Here is a 23,247-nt window from a genome sequence, read left to right on the forward strand (position 1 = left end):
TTCCTAATGACGCATGGTAACTTAGTAACATTGGCTCTAAACTATCGGAACAATGGCGGACGCCATGAAATATTTCTCCGGCGAGCATAAAAGCGTATCCAGAGGGAAAAAAACCCCCATCAATTTGATCATGTTTTGACTTTTACCCATTCTGATCACAAGGCATATGAAAAGGGAATGAAAAGTTCTAGCCAGTATGAAGAATAAAAAGTAATGATTTTCTTTGTTTAGTAGAACCAAGATGGCCGGGCGCGTGACATCAGACTACTGAATCCAATTGCGTTCAAACTATTTCAACCTGAGCATTTGACAAAGTGCCAAATGCTGACCTTTGGACAAGAACAAACCAAGAGAAAATGGATATCCAGGTCAGACACAGAAAGTGGGGATGGGTTGGCCATACCCTCCGGAAAGAGCCCTGCAATATAACCAAGCAGGCTCTCGAATGGAACCCACGGGGCAAGAGGAAACGGGGTCGTCCAAAACAGACTTGGAGGAAAAGCCTTCACCAAGATTTGTGCGTCTCCAATCTTACCTGGAGTGAGGCAAAAGTCTGTGCCAAGGACATAAGAAGATGGAAGAGTGATGTTGGGGCCCTATGCTCCTCCAGGAACCAAGAGTCATAAGTCATAATGCGTTCGGTTATCAGACCTCCTAATTAGGACACCTAGATTCATAACAATACACAAAGCTATGCCCTGGGTGGGGTTCCTGACCTCCCATAGAGGGTAGGGAGGTACCTACTGTGTCTTCTATCCCCCTATATCTGTTTTCCAAATTGCTTTCTGTCTTTGTCTTGGAATGAGATTACTTGGTTTTGTCCTGGCCCTAATCGGATACCCTGGTTGAGAGGGAAACAGTCAAATGTATAATTATTTTTGGGAGATGATATTTTTTTCCTTGTAAATCATCTCTCTGTTGTGTAGTTATTTTGGTTTATTCTTAAAATATGATTTGTAAACATTTGAGTGCATTGGGGACGTGCTGGTGTCTGGATGAGACATTTAGGTGACCTCAAACTAAGTACATTGATAGTGTGCTCTCGGAATCTACATCTGTTCCCCATTTGAACGTTTTCCCCTTGTCTTACTTGTTCTTCAAGTCCTTTAATTGTACATCTAGAATGTTTTTACTATCCAATTTTCTTCCTTTTTACTAGCGCTGATATGACCTAAATGTGTTGCAAGCGCCGTAAAACCCTTAAAAACAAAACAAAACAAAAACAAACAAAGCTATGTGTAATCGTAAACCTTTATAGTTTGAGATAATTTAATAACTAATCAATCAACTGGAGGTCTAAAAGCAATAGATAGTATGCGCTTGGCTAAGAAGCTCACAACATTTCCATCCGGAAGTATATCGGACTTACAACACAAAACTGTGTGTAACCATGAACGTTTATAGTCTGGTTGATACAGTTTAGTGAGAATTACTCATAAACGTAGATGACAACAACAAAAATAAAAAACAATAGCAAAGACCCGAGTGACGTCAACTTCATTCTATCTATAACATCGCGTTGTGATTGATGTCAACTTCATTCATTTAATACTTAATCTTTTCAGTAAGAAAGAAAAAACACAGATGAAACAGAGCGTTTCAGGTTTCTTCTTTATTGAAATTTAGCTTCACTTTTTAAAATTAAACATAAGAAAATTGAGTAAATCGTATACAATAATTGTACAATCGTGTTATTATATTTTTTAATAGTCTTTAGACATTATTATGTGACCATTTATCCCAAAACGGTATAATATTGGGATGAAAGTGATGCATAAATAGAATTTTAAGCTCCTCTTATAAATTCCAGCTTATAAAAAAAAATACTTTAATTGAGAGATTGAGTTTTTTTTTGTTTCTTAAACTTGAAAATGATTTGACTTTTTCTACCTCTGATCTCATTGGCCTAAACCATTTAACAGCCGTACTCTGGATAAAAACAAACTCGTAATTAAAAACTTGGCCAGAAAACTCGTCCTCCAAATATCGATCTATTTAAATGACTCTCATCATGGCAAAATCTCTTAAACATGAGACCTCATGTGGTCTCAGGTTTGAGGGTTTTTACCAAGATGAGAGTCATTTAAATCGATCGATATTTGAAGGACGAGTTATTTGGCCAAATTTCTGAATACTTGTCTTTCCAGAATACGGCAGTTAACTCCCTCAATCCTCTCCGGGCCTGTTGGCACTTTAAAAAATAGGACTAGAGCATTTATATAGAGCAATATCCACTAAACATACTCAAAGCACTTTACAGGGGGTCCCTAGCCAACAGCAACACGTACGAGACATGACGCCTGTTAGGCGCTATTACATTTTTTTCCCGACAGAGACAACTATGTTAACGGCCAGGTACTCATTTTACACCTGAGTACAGTGAGAGAATTCGAGTAAAGAGCTTTTTTATCCAATGACTCAACTATGCACCGAGCGAGACTCGAACCCAGGACCTTCCGGTCCAAAAGCGAGTGTCATACCACAAGACCACATAGCCGCACTTGAGGCGATGCAACGGATCTCCACCTGGTTCTGTCAGCTGCTGCTTTTCTTCTTGGGGCCACCTCTAGGGACAGACAACTCACGACAGTTAACTAGTTAAACTCTATTTTCTTCATCTTTTTATATAATTTAGTTCATTACAACTAAATACCATTTTGAGAAATTGGGTCACATAAAATGATGTTGATATCTTTTTTGTTTTATTTATGGAAGGTCACATGATGCCAGTTGTACTTTAAACACTTGATAAGGAGGGCACGACATCACTAGCGCCTCCTTGCGGGGGTTACATTGCAGGTACTTGCTGGGGTCCTTCGTGTGCGGGTAGTAGAGGAGAGGACCGTCACAAGGGTTCTGTATGCTGCAATCTACCAGTGCTGGATGAAAAATGAAAAAAAAATTGAGCTTTTATACAGTGCAATATCCACTAAACGTGCTCAAAGCGCTTTGCAAAGGGTGCCTGACCATCAGCAACACGTGATATATAGAACACCTGTTAGGTGATATTACAATTTTTCCGACATAGACAACGCTGTTAACGGCCAGGTACTCATTTTACACCTGAGGCTAGTGAGAGCAACTATACGCAATAGTTTGGGACGACTTAATGGATATTACATTATTCGCAACAAACTTTATAAACTTATTTAACTATGATCTTTTATGACGGTTATTTATTGTCTTGTAATTCAAGTTTGTATAACTAATATAACTAAAGCGGACCAAACATCACCAAAAGTGAAATTGAACATGCCATGGAACGAATGAGGGATGGTAAAGCAACAGGCCCTGATGAAATATCTGTAGAGGTATTAAAAAGCCTAGGAGATCTAGCAATTGATGAACTTCACATATTATTCAACAATATATACAATACTGGGAAAATTCCAGAAGATCTCTGTAACTCTATTTTCATAGCAATACCAAAGAAAGCAGGTGCAGTCAGATGCGAAAATTTTAGAACTATAAGTTTAATAAGCCACATCAACAAAATACTGTTGCGTATAATTATCAACAGGCTAAGGAATAAGATTAACCCCGAAATCGCAGAAGAACAATATGGATTCCAACCTGACAGAGGGACAAGGAACGCAATATACCTCCTCCGTGTTTTAAGTGAAAGAGCTATACAGGTTCAGACCCCACTATACCTCTGTTTTGTCGACTACAAAAAAGCTTTTGATAGAGTACGCCACGAAGAAATACTAAAACAACTGCACTCCATTGGCGCTGATGAGAAAGACCTCAGACTCATGCAAACATTATACTACACCCAGCAGGCATCTATCAAAATCGGAAACTCTACAGGAAATTCCATTCCTATTAAGAAAGGAGTCCGTCAAGGGTGTGTTGCCTCACCAGATCTGTTTAATCTATACCAAGAAACAATCATGAGGGGCATAAATAATATGGAGGGAATAAAAGTGGGAGGTCACAACATAAATAATATAAGATACGCAGACGATACGGTACTCATTGCAACATCAGAAATCCAACTTCAAAAGATTGTTGACAAAGTGGTAGTAGATAGTGAAGCCAAGGGAATGGAAGTGAATATCACCAAAACGGAATGCATGGTAATACAGAAAAACCCCGAAAACAACAACACCTGCAATATAACGATTCACGGCGAGCAACTTACCAACGTAGAAAGTTTTAAATACCTAGGTTCAATAGTGACAACAGATGGAAGATGTAACCGAGACATACGAGCAAGAATAACTCAAGCCAAACAGGCCTTCATGGACCTGGGAAACATTTTGAAAAACAAACAGATGTCGTTCGGGATTAGATTCCGAGTCTTGAAGTGCTACGTGTGGCCAATCTTGTTATACGGATGCGAAAGCTGGACTACAAATGCAGAAACACAAAAGAACATTGAAGCTTTTGAAATGTGGTGCTTGAGAAGGATGCAGAGAATATCGTATACTGCACACAAAACGAACGAAGAAGTGCTAAAACAAACATACCAACAAAGGAAACTAATGCCCTTAATAGTGGATCGACAACTATCCTTTTTCGGACACATAGTAAGGAAAGATAAGAATGAATACCTGGCAAGTTGTGGAAAAATACCTGGTAAACGCGCCCGGGGGAGACAAAGAAAAACACTCATAGACCAACTGAAGGGCTTCACCAGCCTAACAATCCAAGAGCTGTTTGAAAAGGCAAGAGACAGGGAGGAATGGAGAGAGATAATTCATGCAGTATCCGAAGCCTGGACCAGGCATGGAACCTAGAAGAAGAAGAAGAACTAATTTAATTGTGGATAAATAAAAATATAGGTTATCACTTATCTATTTATTAAATGTATATATACATATATATATATATATATATATATATATATATATATATATATATATATATATATATATAGGTGTGAGGAATAATAAACTTGAAAAAAATATGACGCTATTTTACTACGAAGTAGCCATCAGAAATATACGAAAATTTACATGCAACTTGAACAGGACCTTAAGTTATTACTTGCCAAGATTAATTAAGTATGGTTTATTGGTTAAGAAACTATGCCGGTTATACCGAAATCATATAAAAATCTGGATATCGAAAGTTTCCAAATTCGATTTTCTTACCTTTACTTCTGTCCACGATAGGGCAAGTGTAAGCACACTTACGTGCGATTTGAACCCACCATTGACCTTGGGGGCATGCGATGACCTGTCCTTGACCTGCTTGAAGTGAGCAGTTGATGTAAAGATTTCTGGAAGAAATTATATAATTAAAAATATGATTATGCTGGTGATTATGTATACTGAAGACGTCGATAACGATGGTGAGGATGGTGGTGGTGGTGGTGATGGGGTAAAGGTGTGGTGGAGGATGGCGGTACAGTGTTGATAATAACTATTGTTGTGGTAAAAAGGAGAAAATATTGTCTTGAATGGTATATTAACTCACTCAATCCTAGTGTTTTTATGCTACTTTTCAAAATTGGGGGAAAAAAAGGTATTAAAAATGAGCATGTGCATATATTTTTTTTCAACTACCATTCACACGCAAAAACTGAAAAAAAATAGCTTTAATTTTACGCCTATAATTTGTCTCAGAAAAATGTAATAGATAAGCATGTGGGGTAAAAGCAACCCGGTTAACTACGGATATAGTCGATGTTGGGGTTGAGTTAGTTAAGATAAATACCACGGTGTTAGTCTTCATTGATGTTTCAGGTCTGTAAGGCCAGCATCAGGACTATGTTAAAAACATTTATTTGAAGTTGTGGTAATTGGATTCAATAGTCTGATGGCACGTCCGCCCAGCAACGAGCAGCTTGGCTCTAAACAAAGAAAATCGGTACTCTTTATTCTTCATGCTGGCTATAACTTTTTCACATGTTATGTGATCATCAAAATGTACAAAAGTCAAAACATGATCATGTTTTAAATGGGTTTTTTTTCCTCTGGATACACTTTTATGCTCGTTGGAGAAGAATTTCATAAGGCCGGCCGTCTTTGTTCCGATAGTTTAGAGCCAGTTACTAATGACGTATAGTAACTTAGTAACTGGTTCTAAAATATCGGAACAATGGCGGACGCCCTTAAGAAATACTTCTCCGACGAGCATAAAAGTGTATCCACAGGAGAAAATCTTTATAAATCGGATCATGATTTGACTTTTATACATTCTGATCACATGATATGTGAAAAAGTTCTAGCCAGCATGAAGAATAAAAAGTACCAATTTTCTTTACGTAAACTCACCTGTTTCCTGGATATTCGTGAAGTCTGTAACCAACCAGTATGTTGTTGTAAGTACACCTGTCCTTAATTATCTGACTGATGGGCGTGGCTGTGGTAGTGGGCGTGGTCGAACGTGACGTTGATGTGGCTGATTCGGGTCAGAAATTATACCCAAAAAATGGTCAGTTTTATATAACATGACGTTGTGAGATATCGAAATAAGAAAAAAGAAATAGGAAAAATAAAATAATAATAAACAAGACAACGTATCTAGACTAAATTTTAACTACACCATCGTGTCTACCAAACAATGTTTTTCCCACAATTGTGGCCTGTCCTCTCAAAAGGGTATTACGTCGGGATGAACCAGATAAATTAAATAGTCAAATTTAAGAAGTTAAGAATTATAAGAAAAAATATAAAATATTATTCTCCTCAATAAAACATGAAAACTCACCCCAAGTCGGATGTTCTTGGCTATAAAAAAAAATCTATTTTAATCATCGTAGCCTAATCAACCCAACATATAATACCGTTGTCAGGCGATGGGTCACAAATTCACTTTTAGCCAAAATATAAACTTTTAAAAACTGATGAAGCACCCACCTGACAAAATCGCTTAATGACTCTAAGTTTAATAAAACTAATTAAAATAATAATGAAAAACTATGAATCTGGTAATGTAAAATACTAAAAAACATGACTCAAATCAGTCTTGCTATAAATCTATTTAGATCAATCACAAATTAAAGTAATCGCAAGAATATCTAGCGTTCTTTCACAATATACTTAGAACACGCTAAAAGTCGAAAGTCATAAAACAAGACTCATTTGAGATCAATTAAGAATCGCTATCAGATGATGTCGATTTATTGATCAAACCATCAAATATAGACATCATACAAAATACCTCATAAAACTGATAAACCTCAATCAATGAATAAACACGAATTTACAACAATATGAGGAACAAAATGGAATGTAATAAGGAACAAAGAAAGTCGTCTACAACTTGAGACCCAGATGAAAAGAAGATCTATGCTATCAAAATAGCGCCGCACTCAGTAAACTCACAATAGTTAGAGGTGCAATATAAGAGAAAAACCAAACTGAAAACTGTACCGTGCTTTGTAAAGACCGTACTTCTGTATAACTGCGACTTGGCTTGACAAAATCCGAAGAAAACATCTGATGCTTCCAACTGCACACCTAAGAAGGGTACTGTGATCTTCCAAAGATCTCTATGAACATCTACTAAGACCACACAAAGAAAGACCAATGCTCTCCTTGATCATTTTGACCGTGGCAACTTTTACGTATGCTACGCAGGACACAAACATACCAGTCTAATCCAAGCCATGTCGGATACTTCAAAAACACGCCTAGTGAGTTGTCTTTAGTAGTGGTCAAGGAAACAAGTGATCCCTTTGGTTGAACTGTTGAATACAACTCACAATGTGTTCTCTTTTGTGACCAAGGACCTTCCGATCCGAAAGCGAGTGTCATACCACAAGACCACATAGCCGCAGTGATGGTCGGAGATCTACTGTGTCAGCCATATGTGCAACCGAAGCACCAAGAGAATAAAGCAAAAAGTAATATCTATACGAGTTTGTGACAATGAATGGTAAATCGGCTATGGAGATCATACAAGAGAATATTGATGATGGGTAAAAACAAATTCGTTTATGAAGTTGAAAACAATCTCCGCTGACAGCAAATTTCTTCACGACTAGACACGGATTAAAATAATATAATAATAAAATAATAATTAATAATAATAATAATAAAATAATAATAATAATAATAATAATAATAATAATAATAATAATAATAATAATAATAATAAATAATAATAATAATAATTAATAATAATAATAATAATAATAATAATAATAATAATAATAAATAATAAATAAAAAATATAAATAAATATAATAAATTTTTTAACAAACAAAAATAAAAAGGACATTACATTCACTCATTCTTTTTTTTCAACAAATATTCTTATTTACCTGTAGTCGTTGCAGAGGAAGCCGTGACAACAAAAGGGCGTGTCATAGTTGTCGTAGGGGGTGGAGCCACAGTGGAAGGCGGGGCTTCACACTCCTTGGCATTAGGGTCGTAGATTTGTCCCCAGGGACACAGGACCACGTAGGCCTGATGCTTGTGATCGCAGATGAGGAATCTGTCCTTCTTGGTAGGATGTGGAAATCGGGTGATTTCTGGGAGGCCAGGGATGGAAGGCAACTGACAGGGATTGGCTGTCAGATCACGATCTGGAATGGACGAATGTTCGAATGAAATAAATAGATCACGGCGAGGCTAGAATTATTAGGTAGGAACAAACTAGATGAAGTAAATTAAAATAAAATAAGATAAGAAAATAAAAGTAAAATTCAATTTATTCATCCCATTGGGGAAATTTGTCTCTTGGGTCTATTCCAAGGGAAGACTGGAATAACCCAGGCGTCAGCCGCAGTGCAGCGCCGCAAATTGAGCTAGGGCGAGGTGACTTGCTCAAGGCCACACAGCGCAGCGGCGGGTGATCGAACCCGGTACATTTCGAGTACGAAGCAAAGACCGTACCGCTGAGCCACGCTGCCCCTTGAGTTTTAAAAAACAAAACTTGAGTTTTGATATAGCCCAATATCTACTAAACGTGCTCAAAGCTCTTTACAAAATGGTCCCCAGCCAAAAGCTACACTTAACGTATGAGGTTAACTGCCATGTACTCATTTTACACCTGGGTAGGGTGAGAGAATGTGAGATAAAAAGCCTTTTCCAAGGACTCAACTATGCATCTTCGATACGGGACTCGAACCCAGGACCTTCCAAAGGCGAAAGTCATGCCACAAGACCACACACTGTTTAATAAGAATGAGGAAGTTTTTTTTTGTTGTTGTTTTTTTTTTAAGTAAAAGAAACAAACCTAGCTCCTCTGAAATCAGGCATTTATCTTTAATAACATAAAAATAAAATAATTAAATTCCAAGTATTCATCCCCAAGGGAAGACTGGAATAACCCAAGCGTCAGCCGCATTGCAGCGCCGCAAAGTGAGCTAGGGCGAGGTGACTTGCTCAAGGCCAAATTACGAGGAGGTTGTCAAACTCGGTACCTTTTGGGTACGAAGCAAAGACCGTATCGCTGAGCCACGCTGCCCCCTCGTTTCTTAATTCGTATAAGTTAAGCTAAAATTTTGAGATTTTTTAAGTATCAAGTCCACCCGGACTTAATACTGTTTTGAGACGATGGGTTATATTTAACCAGACCTGCCTACTTAGTTTTCTAGAGACAAAACTTGGAGTCGTTATAGTTGTAGAACAACCATTGTAAATGTTGCTGCTCGAAGCTCGAAGAAATAAATAACAATGTGAAATTGAATGTAATCTTCAATTTAATATACGAAAACAGATAAAATGGACGTTTCGGGTTTCCCCTTTATCAACAAAACACGATGAATGAAACACTACAGACGAAAGAGATAATGTGGTAGTGGGGTTGTTGACAACCACATTCTCTCAGTCGTCTGTAGTGTTTCATTCATCCTGTTTCGTTGATAAAGGGGAAACCCGAAACGTACATTTTATCTACTTTCGTATATTAAATTGAAGCTTACATTCAATTTCACATTTTTATTTAGAACTACAATTTACCATCAGAAGGATTAAATAACACTTCAAAATCCTTAAAATTATTTAGTCTGACTTAGGGCTAACCACACCGGAGACTGAATCCGACGACCCGACACTGCCGTCCTCTGCCGTCTTCCGGATAAAGACGTCGGGCACGGACAAAATGCTAAGAATAAAGAGAAGAGCCCCAAGACCTACCCATACCAATCACCCGACGTTCTCTGCCGTTTTTTTTATTCGAGCCTGGTTTGGGTAGGTCTAGCGGCTCTTCTCTTTATGCTTAGTATTTTGTCCGTGCCCGACGTCTTTATCCGGAAGACGGCAGAGGACGGCAGTCTCCAGTGTGGGTTAGTCCTTAGGGGTACCCGTGAAGTTCTGAAACGGGAACCAAAATTTCGTAATTCTACACGTTTTTCGTAATAATAGGCAGGTCTGCATTTAACCCAGATGCAGTTGAGTATATAGAGAGAATGAAGTTGACGTCACTCGGGTCTTTGATATTGTTTCTTGCCATTCACGTTTATGACTAATTCTCACTTAACTGTATTAACCGAAATTATAAAAGGTTATGGTTACACATAGTTTTGTGTGTTGGTCCGTTATACTTCCGGATGGCAATGTTGTGAGCTTCTTAGCCAAGCGCATACTATCTATATAGCGGTAATATATACTGTGAGAGTACAGGCATAATCATTTTTTTAAAGGCCAGACAGGCAAATGTTACATTATCAAACATAGCTTTTGTTCGACATACTCTACGGAAGAAGAATGGCATAAAGTAAAAGGCATTTATAACGAACATGTTTGAACCGAATTTATGGAAAACCCAGACGTATTTAACTATGCACCGTTATTCCCCTTATAATTTTAATTAGATAAAGATCCAGTTATACAAAGAACGATTTAATTTCTGCCTTGACTAATTTTATGTAATTAGGATGAATGTAAATACGCAGTATGAATATGGATGCCATTTCTTTTTCTTTTTTTTTCAATATCACCCTGACGGCATGCACATATATGCAGGTCTGATAGCCGAACGCAATTAGAGGCTTGGTTTAGCATTGTCGGAATTGACATTTTTCGTTGCTTTGAGAATATTTCCATTACAACAACGAGACCATAACAATTTGGGTTATCAGACCTGTAAATAAGGATACGCCACACCCTTACCTCCGACGACAATTTGTCCATATTGACTGTTGACGAGATCGCCAGCCGAACAGTCTCTGGTTACTCCGTTCTCAACACATTTTACAGACACACCTGTGGGAGATTGATAATGGTTGTATTATCAGTACCATGGTAGGGCGGATGGAGAATTTTTCAGCAGTGAAAGTGGAGGAGGTGGAACGGAAGTCTGAAGATAAGGGGGGAGGTTTAGGAGGAAGGAAGGAAGGAAGGAAGGGAGAGAAAAAGGAAAAGAAGAGGACGAAAAGAAAATAACTTTCATTACTTTTTTAACCTTGATCATACTCCTACAGTTTTCCATACGCAGCTTCGTACATGTGTTGTGGCGGCCATTTTGCACAAATGAAAATGGCAAGCCACACATTCCCCTTTTTTATCAGCCTATGTCCTAAATCATACTTACTTCCACAAGTGGCGTTGGTCACAGCTTGGATGTTTTGGTTAATCCGTGTCACGTCTGTGACCTTGAGGACTCTTTGTGGGGATGATGTGATCGAGGTCAAGGCCGCATCGTCGAATGTTTTGTCTATTGCCACGAGAATAACACGGATGCCGTTTGCTTGGCATAGTTGAGCCTGCAGAATTGATATAATGAGTCTAATACAACGCACTTATATTTAGGTCTCATAATCCAAATTTTAAAAAATCCCTGTATCGATTCCCACAGGGAAATTTGTGTTTAGGGTTTATTCCAAGGGAAAAACCCAGCCGCCAGCTTCAGTGTAGTGCCATAAAGTGAGCTAGTGCGACCTGACTTACTCAAGGTCACACAGCGAGGCTGATAGTCGAACTTGGCACCTTTCGTGCACCAAATAAATATACATTGCTCACCAATTTCAATTTCTCCATCCATTCTATTTTCGATATCCAAAAGTGTAGCGCTGGGCGTGCGTAACATTCGAGAAATGTTTACACACTGTAAACGAATAACATGACTTTACTGTAAAGGGTCAAGATAAAACAAATAATATATATATATATATATATATATATATATATATATATATATATATATATATATATATATATATATATATAATCGTGTTGGATACAAATATGGTACGAAAAGTGCTCGACAACTCATGTAACACACAGTCCTGACGATGGCTAATTGGGCCTGAAACATTAATGTAGACTGTCTCAAACATTGTGGTAAATATTAAAAGAATATATATATATATATATATATATATATATATATATATATAATATATATATTCTTTTAATATTTACCATAATGTTTATATATATATATATATATATATATATATATATATATATATATATATATATATATATATATATATATAAAGTACTACATACCTCCATCTTGGCGACGACAGAGTCAGCAGTTGACGGATGTCCTGACGTAAATATGACAATGGACTTACTGGAGTCAGGACGTGCTCCATGCTGGTAGGAAAGCCCAACTTCCCTGGCCCATTTTAGGGCAGCTCCTAGGCTACTGTCTTTGGGAGGAGAGGCTGCGGGAGGTGGGGTCAACTGTCGAATGGCTGTCAACATCTGAAATATGAAAGTTTCATATAACTTGACATAAAAGTATTTTCTCTAATCATTAAAAGAAATATATAAGAAGAAATAGGACCACAAAAACAGCAATGGCTTATTGCTACCATCATGTGAATGAAGTCAAGCAATGTTGCAGCAATGACTATGAAAAAAAATTTTTTTTCTCTTTATGAGGAAAATTTTTGTCTAAAATCAAAGCCCTATCTCCACGGAGTAAAAATGTTTTTGAAATCTGACAATCCATTCATAAATAAACAAGTTATGCAGTTTCAAAGATGTCATTTATTTGGATGACCCGCAAAGAGGAAAAAAACGCGAAAATATGGGATGCTTTTTCGGCATTTTTTTTAGACCTTTGGTTGTATCTTGCGTAATAAGTGGATTAAAAGATTGAAACTTCAAGAGCAAATTAGGATGGTGTTTTGTAAAATACGGGAAAAGTACTCGTCATATTCATATGAAATTTTACAACCAAAAAGAAGAAATGTTCATGTATTACCTTGTCAGGGACAAAATCTCCACGCCGGTAGTTTTAGAAATATTTTACTCCGAAGAGTAAAAATCTATTTTTAACGGTTTTCTGGTAATCGCAGGAGTTTTGTCGCTTGACATAATCTAAAATGACCTTTTTTCTAACTGTGTGCCAACTTTCAGTCATATTCATCAATAAACAGCGTCGTAATTATTTTTTTAAAATAGCATATACGAAACGGCTTCGTCCCATATTTTGACGCGAATTCGGGCACTTCGTGAGCGAAGAGGCCCAAAGATTTGTGCGGGATAGTCATTGTTAAATGTTGTGCGGGGTCTCAGGACTAAAGTTTCCGGGAATATTTGACGTTAAGCGAATATGGACAGAGCAGAAGTCGTGCTGATAGAAGACAAGGCAGTTGTAAGGTGACGAACACATGATGAACTTGTTTTGTGTGTGTGTGTTTTTTTTTTTTTTTTTTTTTTTTTTTTTTTTTTTTTTTTGGGGGGGGGGGGGGGTTCATATAACCTGATGTTAAATCACTAAATAAAGCAATATATTAGATGCAGATGATACACAAGTAAATGATTCAGCACCCCATAGTAATTTACAGTTATTAATACAACGAATTACGAGCTGTTTTAATGAGATTAAATCTTGGATGTACCACAATAAGTTAAAATTAAATGATAGTAAAACTGAGATTTTAATCTGTGGAAGGCCGAGTATCCTTAAACAGGCAAATAAATCACCTATTTCTCTCGGAAATTGCACAATAGAATTTTCAAATAAAGCAAAAAAACCTTGGCGTCATCATTGATAAAGATCTTTCCATGACAAGCCACGTGAATAACACCATACAATCTATGTACATAGAAATGAAAAGAATAATCAAAATTCGTATTTTAATACCGAAGCATATAGCAGAACTTTTAATTAATTCCCTTGTTTTATCTAAATTGGACTATTGTAACTCCCTTTGGGCGAATTTAGCTAAAGACAAAATTAGCAGACTTCAGGTTGCTCAAAATAACGCAGCCAGGCTCATTGTACGCAATAACAAAAAATACCCGTCAGCAACTCTTCTTCTCCGTGAGTTACATTGGCTTCCTGTGGAAAAAAGAGTTGCCAATAAGATTTGTACTGTTGTCTACAAATCCCTGAGAACGAACAGTCCCTCCTATATTAAAGACCTTCTAAACATATATGTCACCAATAGAAACTTGAGGTCAAGCAATGACCAATCAATCCTTGTCAAACCTAAGCCATTGCGTAAAATAGGTGAACAGTCTTTTCAATTTTCGTCCCCCCATTTTTGGAACTCTCTCCCATCACACGTGAGATGCTCGGATTCGTTGACAACGTTCAAATCTCGCTTAAAGTTTTATCTTTTTACGTCATAATGTTGAAATATTATTTTCAATTTTTATTGTTGTTAAATTGAATTCGTATCACGTTTCCTTCACACTTGTCTCACTATAATATGTTTTGTTTTATATCACTGTAAAGCGCTTAGAGCCTGTGACAACGGGGTAAAGCGCTATAAAATGCCATTTATTATTATAGCGCAATGACCCTTGCAATACACTGAAAATGGAGGCCATTAACTCACTCAACCCTAACAACGACTATATCCGTAGTTTACTAGGGTTACTTTTACCCCATGCCTATTTATTACATTTTTATGAGGCGTAGTATCAATGCTAATGTTGATAATTTTTACAGGTTAATGATAGCTGAATAAAACTATCTACGCACATGCTCATTTTTGATACATTTTTTTTCCAATTTTGAAAAGTAGCAAAAATCTCTAGGATTGAGTGTGTTAATGAACTTATTTATTCACAATTATTCAAATTCTACCTCATACATATTATAGTTAAAGTATTATCAAACCTGATATATCCACTAGTTAAGTGCCGTTCTCTGGAAAAACACATATTTAAAAATTTGGTCAGAAAACGCGACCTTCAAATGTGTGTCGGTGCCTGACATAATCAGTGGGAAGGTGTCAGAATATGCTCCCTAGAGTATGTTAATCTTTATTTCCAGTAAATCGGGTGATTTTTCATGAAGTTATGGTCAGATGTATGGGAAAGGTATCTAGCAACTTTTCTCAAATTTCATACTTTTAAACTTGACTAGCTGTAAAAAATATTTCGAAGTGAAATTCAGCTTTGATATTTCCTTAATATGTATAAAAAGGGTTGATTTAATCATTTATGATAAGAAGTCATTTTTGATTTAAAAAATTGACCTTCTAACTAAACTTGGCAAAATCTCAGTTCTAACCTTTTTACCATCCGACTGATTATGTCATTCACTGAAACATATGTCGATCGATTTAAATGAACCTCATCATGGCAAAAACTTTGAAACCTGAGACCTCACGAGAAATGGTTATTCACTTGATAAAATCTTAGTAATTACCTGTGGAAGACTAGTGGAATTTTTCAGCCAAATTAAATTATCCGTGGTCACATCAAACATGGCAACACCAGCACGGTTTGAATTGGCGCCGATGTCAAACTGGGTCAAATACTGCATTGAAAAGTTGACCAGTTGATTAAAGTTGGTCGGATCGGAAGCTACGGATTTGTCAAACAAAAGGAGGGTGTCCGTTGATTTCCCATTGCATTCTGCGGAAAAGGATACATTTTGATTATTCTTGATAAGAAGGAGTTTTAAAAGAATGACTAAGGGGAAGGGGAGTAGAGGAGAAAGGAAGGGTGGGGTGGGGGGGGGGGTGAACCGGGTCAGTCCGTAGCCTGCGTAAAATCAAAACCTGACATTGACCAAAAAAGAAATGACGACAAATTACCAGGCGACAACCATCAAATGCTTAGGAACCGTGGGACCGATTCTTGAAACCAGTCCTCGGCGCGGCACTAGTCCTGGGTTCAAGTCCCGCTCAGAGCGACGCATAGATGAGTCCATAGAAAATGCTCTTTGCTCACATTCTCTTACCGTAGTCAGGTGTAGATTAAGAACCTGACTATTATTAACAGCGTTATCTCTGTCAGGGAAAAAAATTGTAATAGCGCCTCGCAGGCGTCATGTCTCGTCCTATATGCACATTGTTGCTGTTGGCTAGGGACCTATTGTAAAGCGCTTTGAGCACGTTTAATGGATATTGCTCTATATAACAGCTCAAGTTTTAAGATGACGTTACATTACATGTCCTAGTTAAGGACGTTACGGTCAGTCTTGCCCCAAAAACATTTTTGTCTTAGCAAGGGCGAGGATAATAAATTAAATGCAATATAATAATTCCAGAGTCTTATAGATTCTTAACTAAAATATGGCAAAAAAATAAGCAAAAAATCGATATTAAATAATACAAACAATGGACGTTATGTATCAAAATCAAGTTGCACATATTTGCAGGTCTGGTAATCGAACGCACTTGTGGGCTTTATTTAACATTGATGTAATGGAAAATACTTTGCGTCGGTTTGAATTTGAGAGTATCTCCATTACAGCAATGAGACCATAACACTTTGGGTTATCGGACCTGCATATAAATCTTGCGTCAACAAAACAAACAAGAAGCAAAGACACAGTTGAAACAAATCAAAGGTGCACATGCCGTAAGAATCGTAACAAGTGTGTGCGTTCCACAGACTAGAACAGACTCGACAACCTACCCTTTTCATTGGCTAATCGCCGCCATCTTGTTTAAGATGTAAGCAGTTATCGGATGAATCGGGTATAGAGAGAGATCGGCGATATATGGGATTTCCAGAAGATTGGCAGCGAAAACATACTTGAGAAAACAGTAAACATTGGCACTTCGGGGACAGAACAGACGCTTTGTCAGAAAAAAAGACAACAATAAATTAATTTGTGGTGCGTTCTCCCTGGTCTGGTTGAGGGAAAGAATGAAATGAAAGCGTTGGGACACTGTCTCTGTTTGAGGAAGAAAGAATTCCTAAGTTGTGATAAGAATGTAAAAATAGAAGACCTTCCGATCCGAACGTTCTCGATGTAGCTTCTCTTTACATTGCTATTTTCAACGTGGATCTTTTGTCAGACGTTTATTTATTCGATTTGTCAATTTTTAGTAGCATTCTCCACCTCCATTGTTGTTGAAGTATTGAAAGGTAGAGCAGAGCAGTCCTATATTTGTTTGTTTTTTGGGGGTTTTTTTTCTTTTTTTCTTTGGGTTAGCGCGAGGTCCAAGTGTTTTGATTTTTTTCTCTTAGCGTTTGTTGTAGGTCGTAGTAAAGGTCCTAGGGTTTTTGTTTTTCCCTATTAAGGTTATCTAAAGGTACTAGGTTTTATGTTTTCTTAAGGTTAGTTAAAGAAATACTTGAGTCGTTTCCCTTAGTCCGAGGAACCTGCTGGAAGGCCTCCCGTAATGCATAATTGCTAGAAATTAACGGCAATGAAACAAAGCAAGAAGAAGACATTAAGAATTGCATTTATTTACTTTGTCTTTTTGGACCAGCAAAATCCACGGCGATGGTGATGTTTCCAACACACGACCTTGACACGTTTTGACCTTGACCCGGCCTGTCCGTGTCGATCTTGATGGAAAGAGTCCGAGAGTCGTTGGTGGTCCTGTACACAATAGGCTGTGCAGATGACGTCAGTCGGCTAAATCGTTGGTTGTTTGCCATGGTCGGGACTGTGCGTGAGTAGGAGGCCAGAAGATCGGCCTCACCATCGCCCACACTGACCTGTCAGACGGAAAACATGATGCATGTGACCCACCGCCTCAAAACGGTAGTATGTCGGGATGAAACTATGTGGTCTAGTGGTATGACACTCGCTTTCGGTCGGAACGGAAGGTCCTTGGTTCGAGCCTCGCTCGGCGTATAGTTGAGTCATTGGAAAAGGCTCTTTACACATTCTCTCACCGTAATCAGGTGTAAAATGAGTACATGGCCGTTAACAGCGTTGTCTCTGTCCGAAAAAAAATTGTAATGTAATCTAGCAGGCGTCATGTCTCGTCCTACATGTTAAGTGTTGCTGTTGACCAGTGACCCATTGTAAAGCGCTTTGAGCACGTTTAGTGGATATTGCTCTAAAAAAAAAGGTCAAAGTTTATTTGTTTTTTTTTTCATCTAATGTCCTCGATAAAAGGTTGTACGTAACCAGAATTTCTTAATTGTGAGTTTCATTTCAACTCTTACCATCTATATTCCCCCTGCATAATACCGTTTTCAAACGATGAGGTCACATATATTTGATAAAACAGCTGTTATGTATTAATTTTCGCAACAGGTCGTATAGACCAGTAAAACTAGCGCACATTTTGTGTGGAAGTGAAGCTGATATTCTTTGAAGCAAATTTCTTCTTCAGGAGAGGATAAGCTCGACTGTTCACTATTGTGAGAAATTTGGCGACGATTTTTAGAGGGTAACCAGGAATCAAATGATTTCGCGTAGAGTCTATATTTTAAAAAAATTACAATTAGAAAATTTTGAATTTTATGGAAGTTTTTCAGTGTTTTTTTGTTATTTTTGTTTTGTTTTTTAAAGTACGAATCAGCGCATGCAGATACACAACGGATTTATACGCCGATAAGAAATACTGTTAAATATCTTTTTTATTGTTGCTTTTTTTGTTGTTGTCATGTTTTTGTTTTTTTGTTATTGTTTTCTTTTATTTTATTTTTTTTTGTTGTTCTTTTGTTTGTTTGTTTTTTTTTTTGCTTCTTTTGTTGGGTTTTTGTTGTTGTTTTTTTTTTTTTGTTATTTTGTCTTTATTTTTTGGGTTTTTTAAATATTTCTTTTATTTTTTTATTTATTTTTTTTTAATTTTTAAGTTAAGTGCTTTAATACATCAAATCTAGTAAATATGATATACAACGATAGGCAGTTTGGATTAAGGGTAAATTCATTAGGATATGTAAACAACATTCCCAAATCTTTAGGCTTTTTATAAAATGTTGTGCACACGTCAGGATAAATTGCTGAGCCTGGTGCGGTATTTATATTTGTTCAGATAACAACATTTAGCAACTGATAACAACAAACAACAACTTATAACAAAAAAGAAAAACTGATAACACAAAAAATACTTTGATTCTAGCCTAAAAAGTCAATATTCATGTGGTGAACTAGGCCCCAACTTTTCATGCATAACTGCCGAGTTGGTATTTATCTTTGACGAGAAAACAACAAATAACAACTGATAACAACAAACAACAACTTATAACAAAAAATAACAACTGATAACAAAAAATGACAACTGATAGCAACAAATAACAACTGATAACAACAAATAACAACTGATAACAACAGATAACAACTGATAGCAACAAATAACAACTGATAACAACAAATAACAACTGATAACAACAAATGACAACTGATAGTAACAAATAACAACTGATAACAACAGATAACAACTGATAGCAACAAATGACAACGGATAACAAGAAATAACAACTGATAACAACAAATGACAACTGATACCAACAAATAACAACTGATACCAACAAATAACAACTGATAACAACAAATAACAACGGATAGCAACAAATAACAACTGATAACAACAAATAACAACGGATAGCAACAAATAACAACTGATAACAACAAATGACAACTGACAACAACAAATGACAACTGATAACAACATATAACAACTGATAACAACAACTAAAAACTGATAACAACAAATAACAACTGATAACAACAAATACCAACTGATAACAACAACTAAAAACTGATAACAACAAATGACAACTGATACCAACAAATAACAACCGATAACAGCAAATAACAACTGACAACAACAAATGACAACTGATTACAACATATAACAACTGATAACAACAACTAAAAACTGATAACAACAAATAACAACTGATAACAACAAATACCAACTGATAACAACAACTAAAAACTGATAACAACAAATAACAACTGATAACAACAAATAACAACTGATAACAGCAAATAACAACTGGCAACAACAAATGACAACTGATAACAACATATAACAACTGATAACAACAACTAAAAACTGATAACAACAAATAACAACTGATAACAACAAATAACAACTGATAACAGCGAATAACAACTGACAACAACAAATGACAACTGATAACAACAAATAACAACTGATAACAACAAATAACAACTGATAACAACAACTAAAAACTAATAACAACAAATAACAACTGATAACAACAAATAACAACTGATAACAGCAAATAACAACTGACAACAACAAATGACAACTGATAACAACATATAACAACTGATAACAACAAATAACAACTATTAACAACAAATGACAACTGATAACAACAAATAACAACTTATAACAACAAATAACAACTGATAAGAGCAAATAACAACTGACAACAACAAATAACAACTGATAACAACAAATGACAACTGATAGTAACAAATAACAACTGATAACAACAATGACAACTGATAACAACATGAAACATAACAACAAATAACAACTGATGACAACAAATAACAACTGATAACAACCATTGACAATCTGTACTAACGAATCAACATACAACTTGCTGCTGTAATGTTGTGATGATGATAAAGTTTTGTTTCTTCTTTGTTCTAACTTTTTGCGTTTTTTTGTGGTTGTTTTTTTTTTTTGGGGGGGGAGGGGGGTTGTAGGTTGTGGTGGTGTTTATAAATACAATACCAATGTGACCTTTGGCCTCACTTACCGTGAGTGTATAATCCTTTCCATCCCCCGGTAATTTCGCTAAGACGTTGTGATCGCAGGGAAATGTGAATAAACCGGCTGCCAACTTCAAGGGGTCTGAAACAGAAGAGGGTTTAACATTTTGTTTTTTTTTTTTAAAAGAAAAGTAATAGCGATCTATAGATAGTATGCAGATGACGTCACTCAGGTCTTTGTTATTGTTTTTTGCTATCCGCGTTTATGAGTAATGCTCACTGAACTGTATTAACCCGACTATAAACGTTCATGGATACACACAGTTTTGTGTGTTGGTACATTATACTTCCGGATGTCAATGTTATGAGCTTCTCAGCCAAGCGCATACTATCTATAGTTAGATAGATCGAAGTTGACGTCACTCTGGTCTTTGTTATTGTTTATTGATCCATCCACGTTTATGAGTAATTCTCACTAAACTGTATGAACCAGACAAAAAACGTGCAATGTAACGCACAGTTTTGTGTGTTGGTTCTTTTTCTTCCGGATGGCAATTTTGTGAACTTCTTTGCCAAGTGCATACTATATTGATAGTGTGCGCTTGACTAAGAAGGTCACATTAAGCCGATTTTTTGTCATCGGTTACAGTTCCATACTTTGGGATTTTTCTTCTTTACAGTATATAAAAAACGACCGGTCTGGGATGAGTGAACATTTTGATGTTTTACAATATCATATTATACACAGTGAATACGCTTCAACAGTCGTAACGTCACTTCCCACGCATGGTAACTTAGTAACTGGATCTAAACTGTCGGAACAATGGCGGACGCCCTTGTGAACTATTTCTCCGACGAGCATAAAAGTAAAAGCGTAACCAGGGGAAAAAAAACATTATAAATCTGATCATGTTTTGACTTTTACACATTCTGATCACAAGATATATGAAAAGTTCTTGCCAGCACGAATAATAAAAAGTACCGATTTTCTTTTTTTAGAACCACGATGGCCGCCGTTGCTGGGCGACGTGACATCAGACTATTGAATCTAATTCTGTTGTGATAACGATCACTGGACTCGCCCACAGGTTTGACCAGGGGTTTCCATTTCACGAGATTCAGACAACATATTTTTCACAATTACTTTAAATTCTCCTTTCGCCATCTGATACATCCTGATATGATACCGCTTTGAAGGGAATGGTCACCTATAAAAAAAAAAATTAAAAAAAATTGTACTTACCTCTACATATCCTTGGGGCGTATCGAAAATCGTCGAATCCAAGACCCGAATACGACTGTAATCGGGTGGAGTACGTGCACGCAGGCGTGCTTGCAATGGTATCGAGCAGGTTCTGTTGGATTGACGATCCGATACCGACAGTCCGTATCATTACGCCCTGGCTCTTTAGTCCCAAAGAACTCATGGCTCCTTGGTTCCTGGGAAAGTAAGATGTTGTTGATTATATAAATTTGTGAGCTAAGCCTTCTAGAGACCGCTATGTTTGTGAGCCATTGCGTCAATACGGTATTTAAAAAATAATAATTATGCCCTTCCGCCACGACATCATAAGATATCGTCGCCTAGGCATTCCACAAAGGAATATAGATAATTCGTCAAACAAGTTGTCTGATGTCAACAGGAGTCACCCATGTTATCCAAGTGGAGTAATAGGGTTTAATAATCTTGCCTAAGGATAGAAATGAAAGTGCATGAAGCGGAGCTCGAACCCGGGACCTTCCGGTTATAGTGGAATGCCTTTACGACTCGGTCACTTCGCTCCCCCTCCCCCCCCCCCCCCCCCCCCCCCCCCATACAATTTTACGTATATGATATAGTCAAAGAAAGATAAACACTATTTTATCTCCTCCCCTAACCTTTGGTCACGGGCCTAATGCGTGGACCTAGGTTTGAGTTGACTTTCATAACCAGTAATAATAATAATTATGATGATGATGATGATGATGATGATGATGATGATAATAATAATAACAACGACAACAACAACAATAATAATAATAATAATAATAATAATAATAATAATAATAATAATAATAATAATAATAATAATAATAATAATAATAATAATAATAATAATAATAATAATATTGAAAATAATAATAATAATAATAATAATAATAATAATAATAATAATAATAATAATAATAATAATAATAATAATAATAATAATAATAATAATAATAATAATAATAATAATAAAAAACATTCCACGTTGGCTTCAATCCCTGTCTCCATACCCCTGAGATTGGCTGTGTGTGAGAACGACCATAATTTTGTTTGCCTCGGGCCTGGACCTCGGGAATACCACGGACTCCGCCATAGAAAATGCTGACGTCAGATTGGGAGCAAACCCAAGCCTAGGGGCAAGATCTATCTGTGAAAATAATAGCTGAAATTGTATGACTTATATTATACGTTTCCCATCGTCTCAAAACGGTATTATGTCGGAACGAACCATATGCTTAAAAGCCGAATTAAATGTTAAACTGGTCAAAAATATAAATTGTTGGCATTAGCACACGAAAATATGGTATCCATCTCCTCAATAAAACATACAAACTCAACACAAGTCTGATATT

General features: G+C 36.6%; 1 protein-coding gene across 2 annotated transcripts in view; it reads right to left on the reverse strand.

The window, feature by feature from the left end:
- Window positions 1–1,602: 1,602 nt before the first annotated feature.
- Window positions 1,603–23,247, reverse strand: part of LOC144979584 (uncharacterized) — a 124,689-nt gene continuing 103,044 nt past the window's right edge. Inside the window, exons 7-18 of one of the 2 annotated variants that reach the window (XM_078926339.1) lie at window positions 22,906–23,042; window positions 21,890–22,086; window positions 20,694–20,788; window positions 17,465–17,714; window positions 15,463–15,671; window positions 12,354–12,554; window positions 11,434–11,605; window positions 11,013–11,105; window positions 8,219–8,482; window positions 6,225–6,351; window positions 5,100–5,227; window positions 1,603–2,879 (exon numbers count right to left, since the gene is read on the reverse strand). In XM_078926339.1, coding sequence (XP_078782465.1) covers window positions 2,707–2,879; window positions 5,100–5,227; window positions 6,225–6,351; window positions 8,219–8,482; window positions 11,013–11,105; window positions 11,434–11,605; window positions 12,354–12,554; window positions 15,463–15,671; window positions 17,465–17,714; window positions 20,694–20,788; window positions 21,890–22,086; window positions 22,906–23,042 — 2,046 coding nt within the window. In that variant the 3' untranslated portion in view covers window positions 1,603–2,706. The remainder of the gene's footprint in view (window positions 2,880–5,099; window positions 5,228–6,224; window positions 6,352–8,218; window positions 8,483–11,012; window positions 11,106–11,433; window positions 11,606–12,353; window positions 12,555–15,462; window positions 15,672–17,464; window positions 17,715–20,693; window positions 20,789–21,889; window positions 22,087–22,905; window positions 23,043–23,247) is intronic. The other variant, XM_078926340.1, reaches the window with a different exon arrangement.

Source organism: Berghia stephanieae, chromosome 9 (genome assembly GCF_034508935.2).
Source record: "Berghia stephanieae isolate SIO BIC M18660-M18661 chromosome 9, UCSD_Bste_1.3, whole genome shotgun sequence".
Classification (NCBI taxonomy): Eukaryota; Metazoa; Mollusca; class Gastropoda; order Nudibranchia; family Aeolidiidae; genus Berghia; species Berghia stephanieae.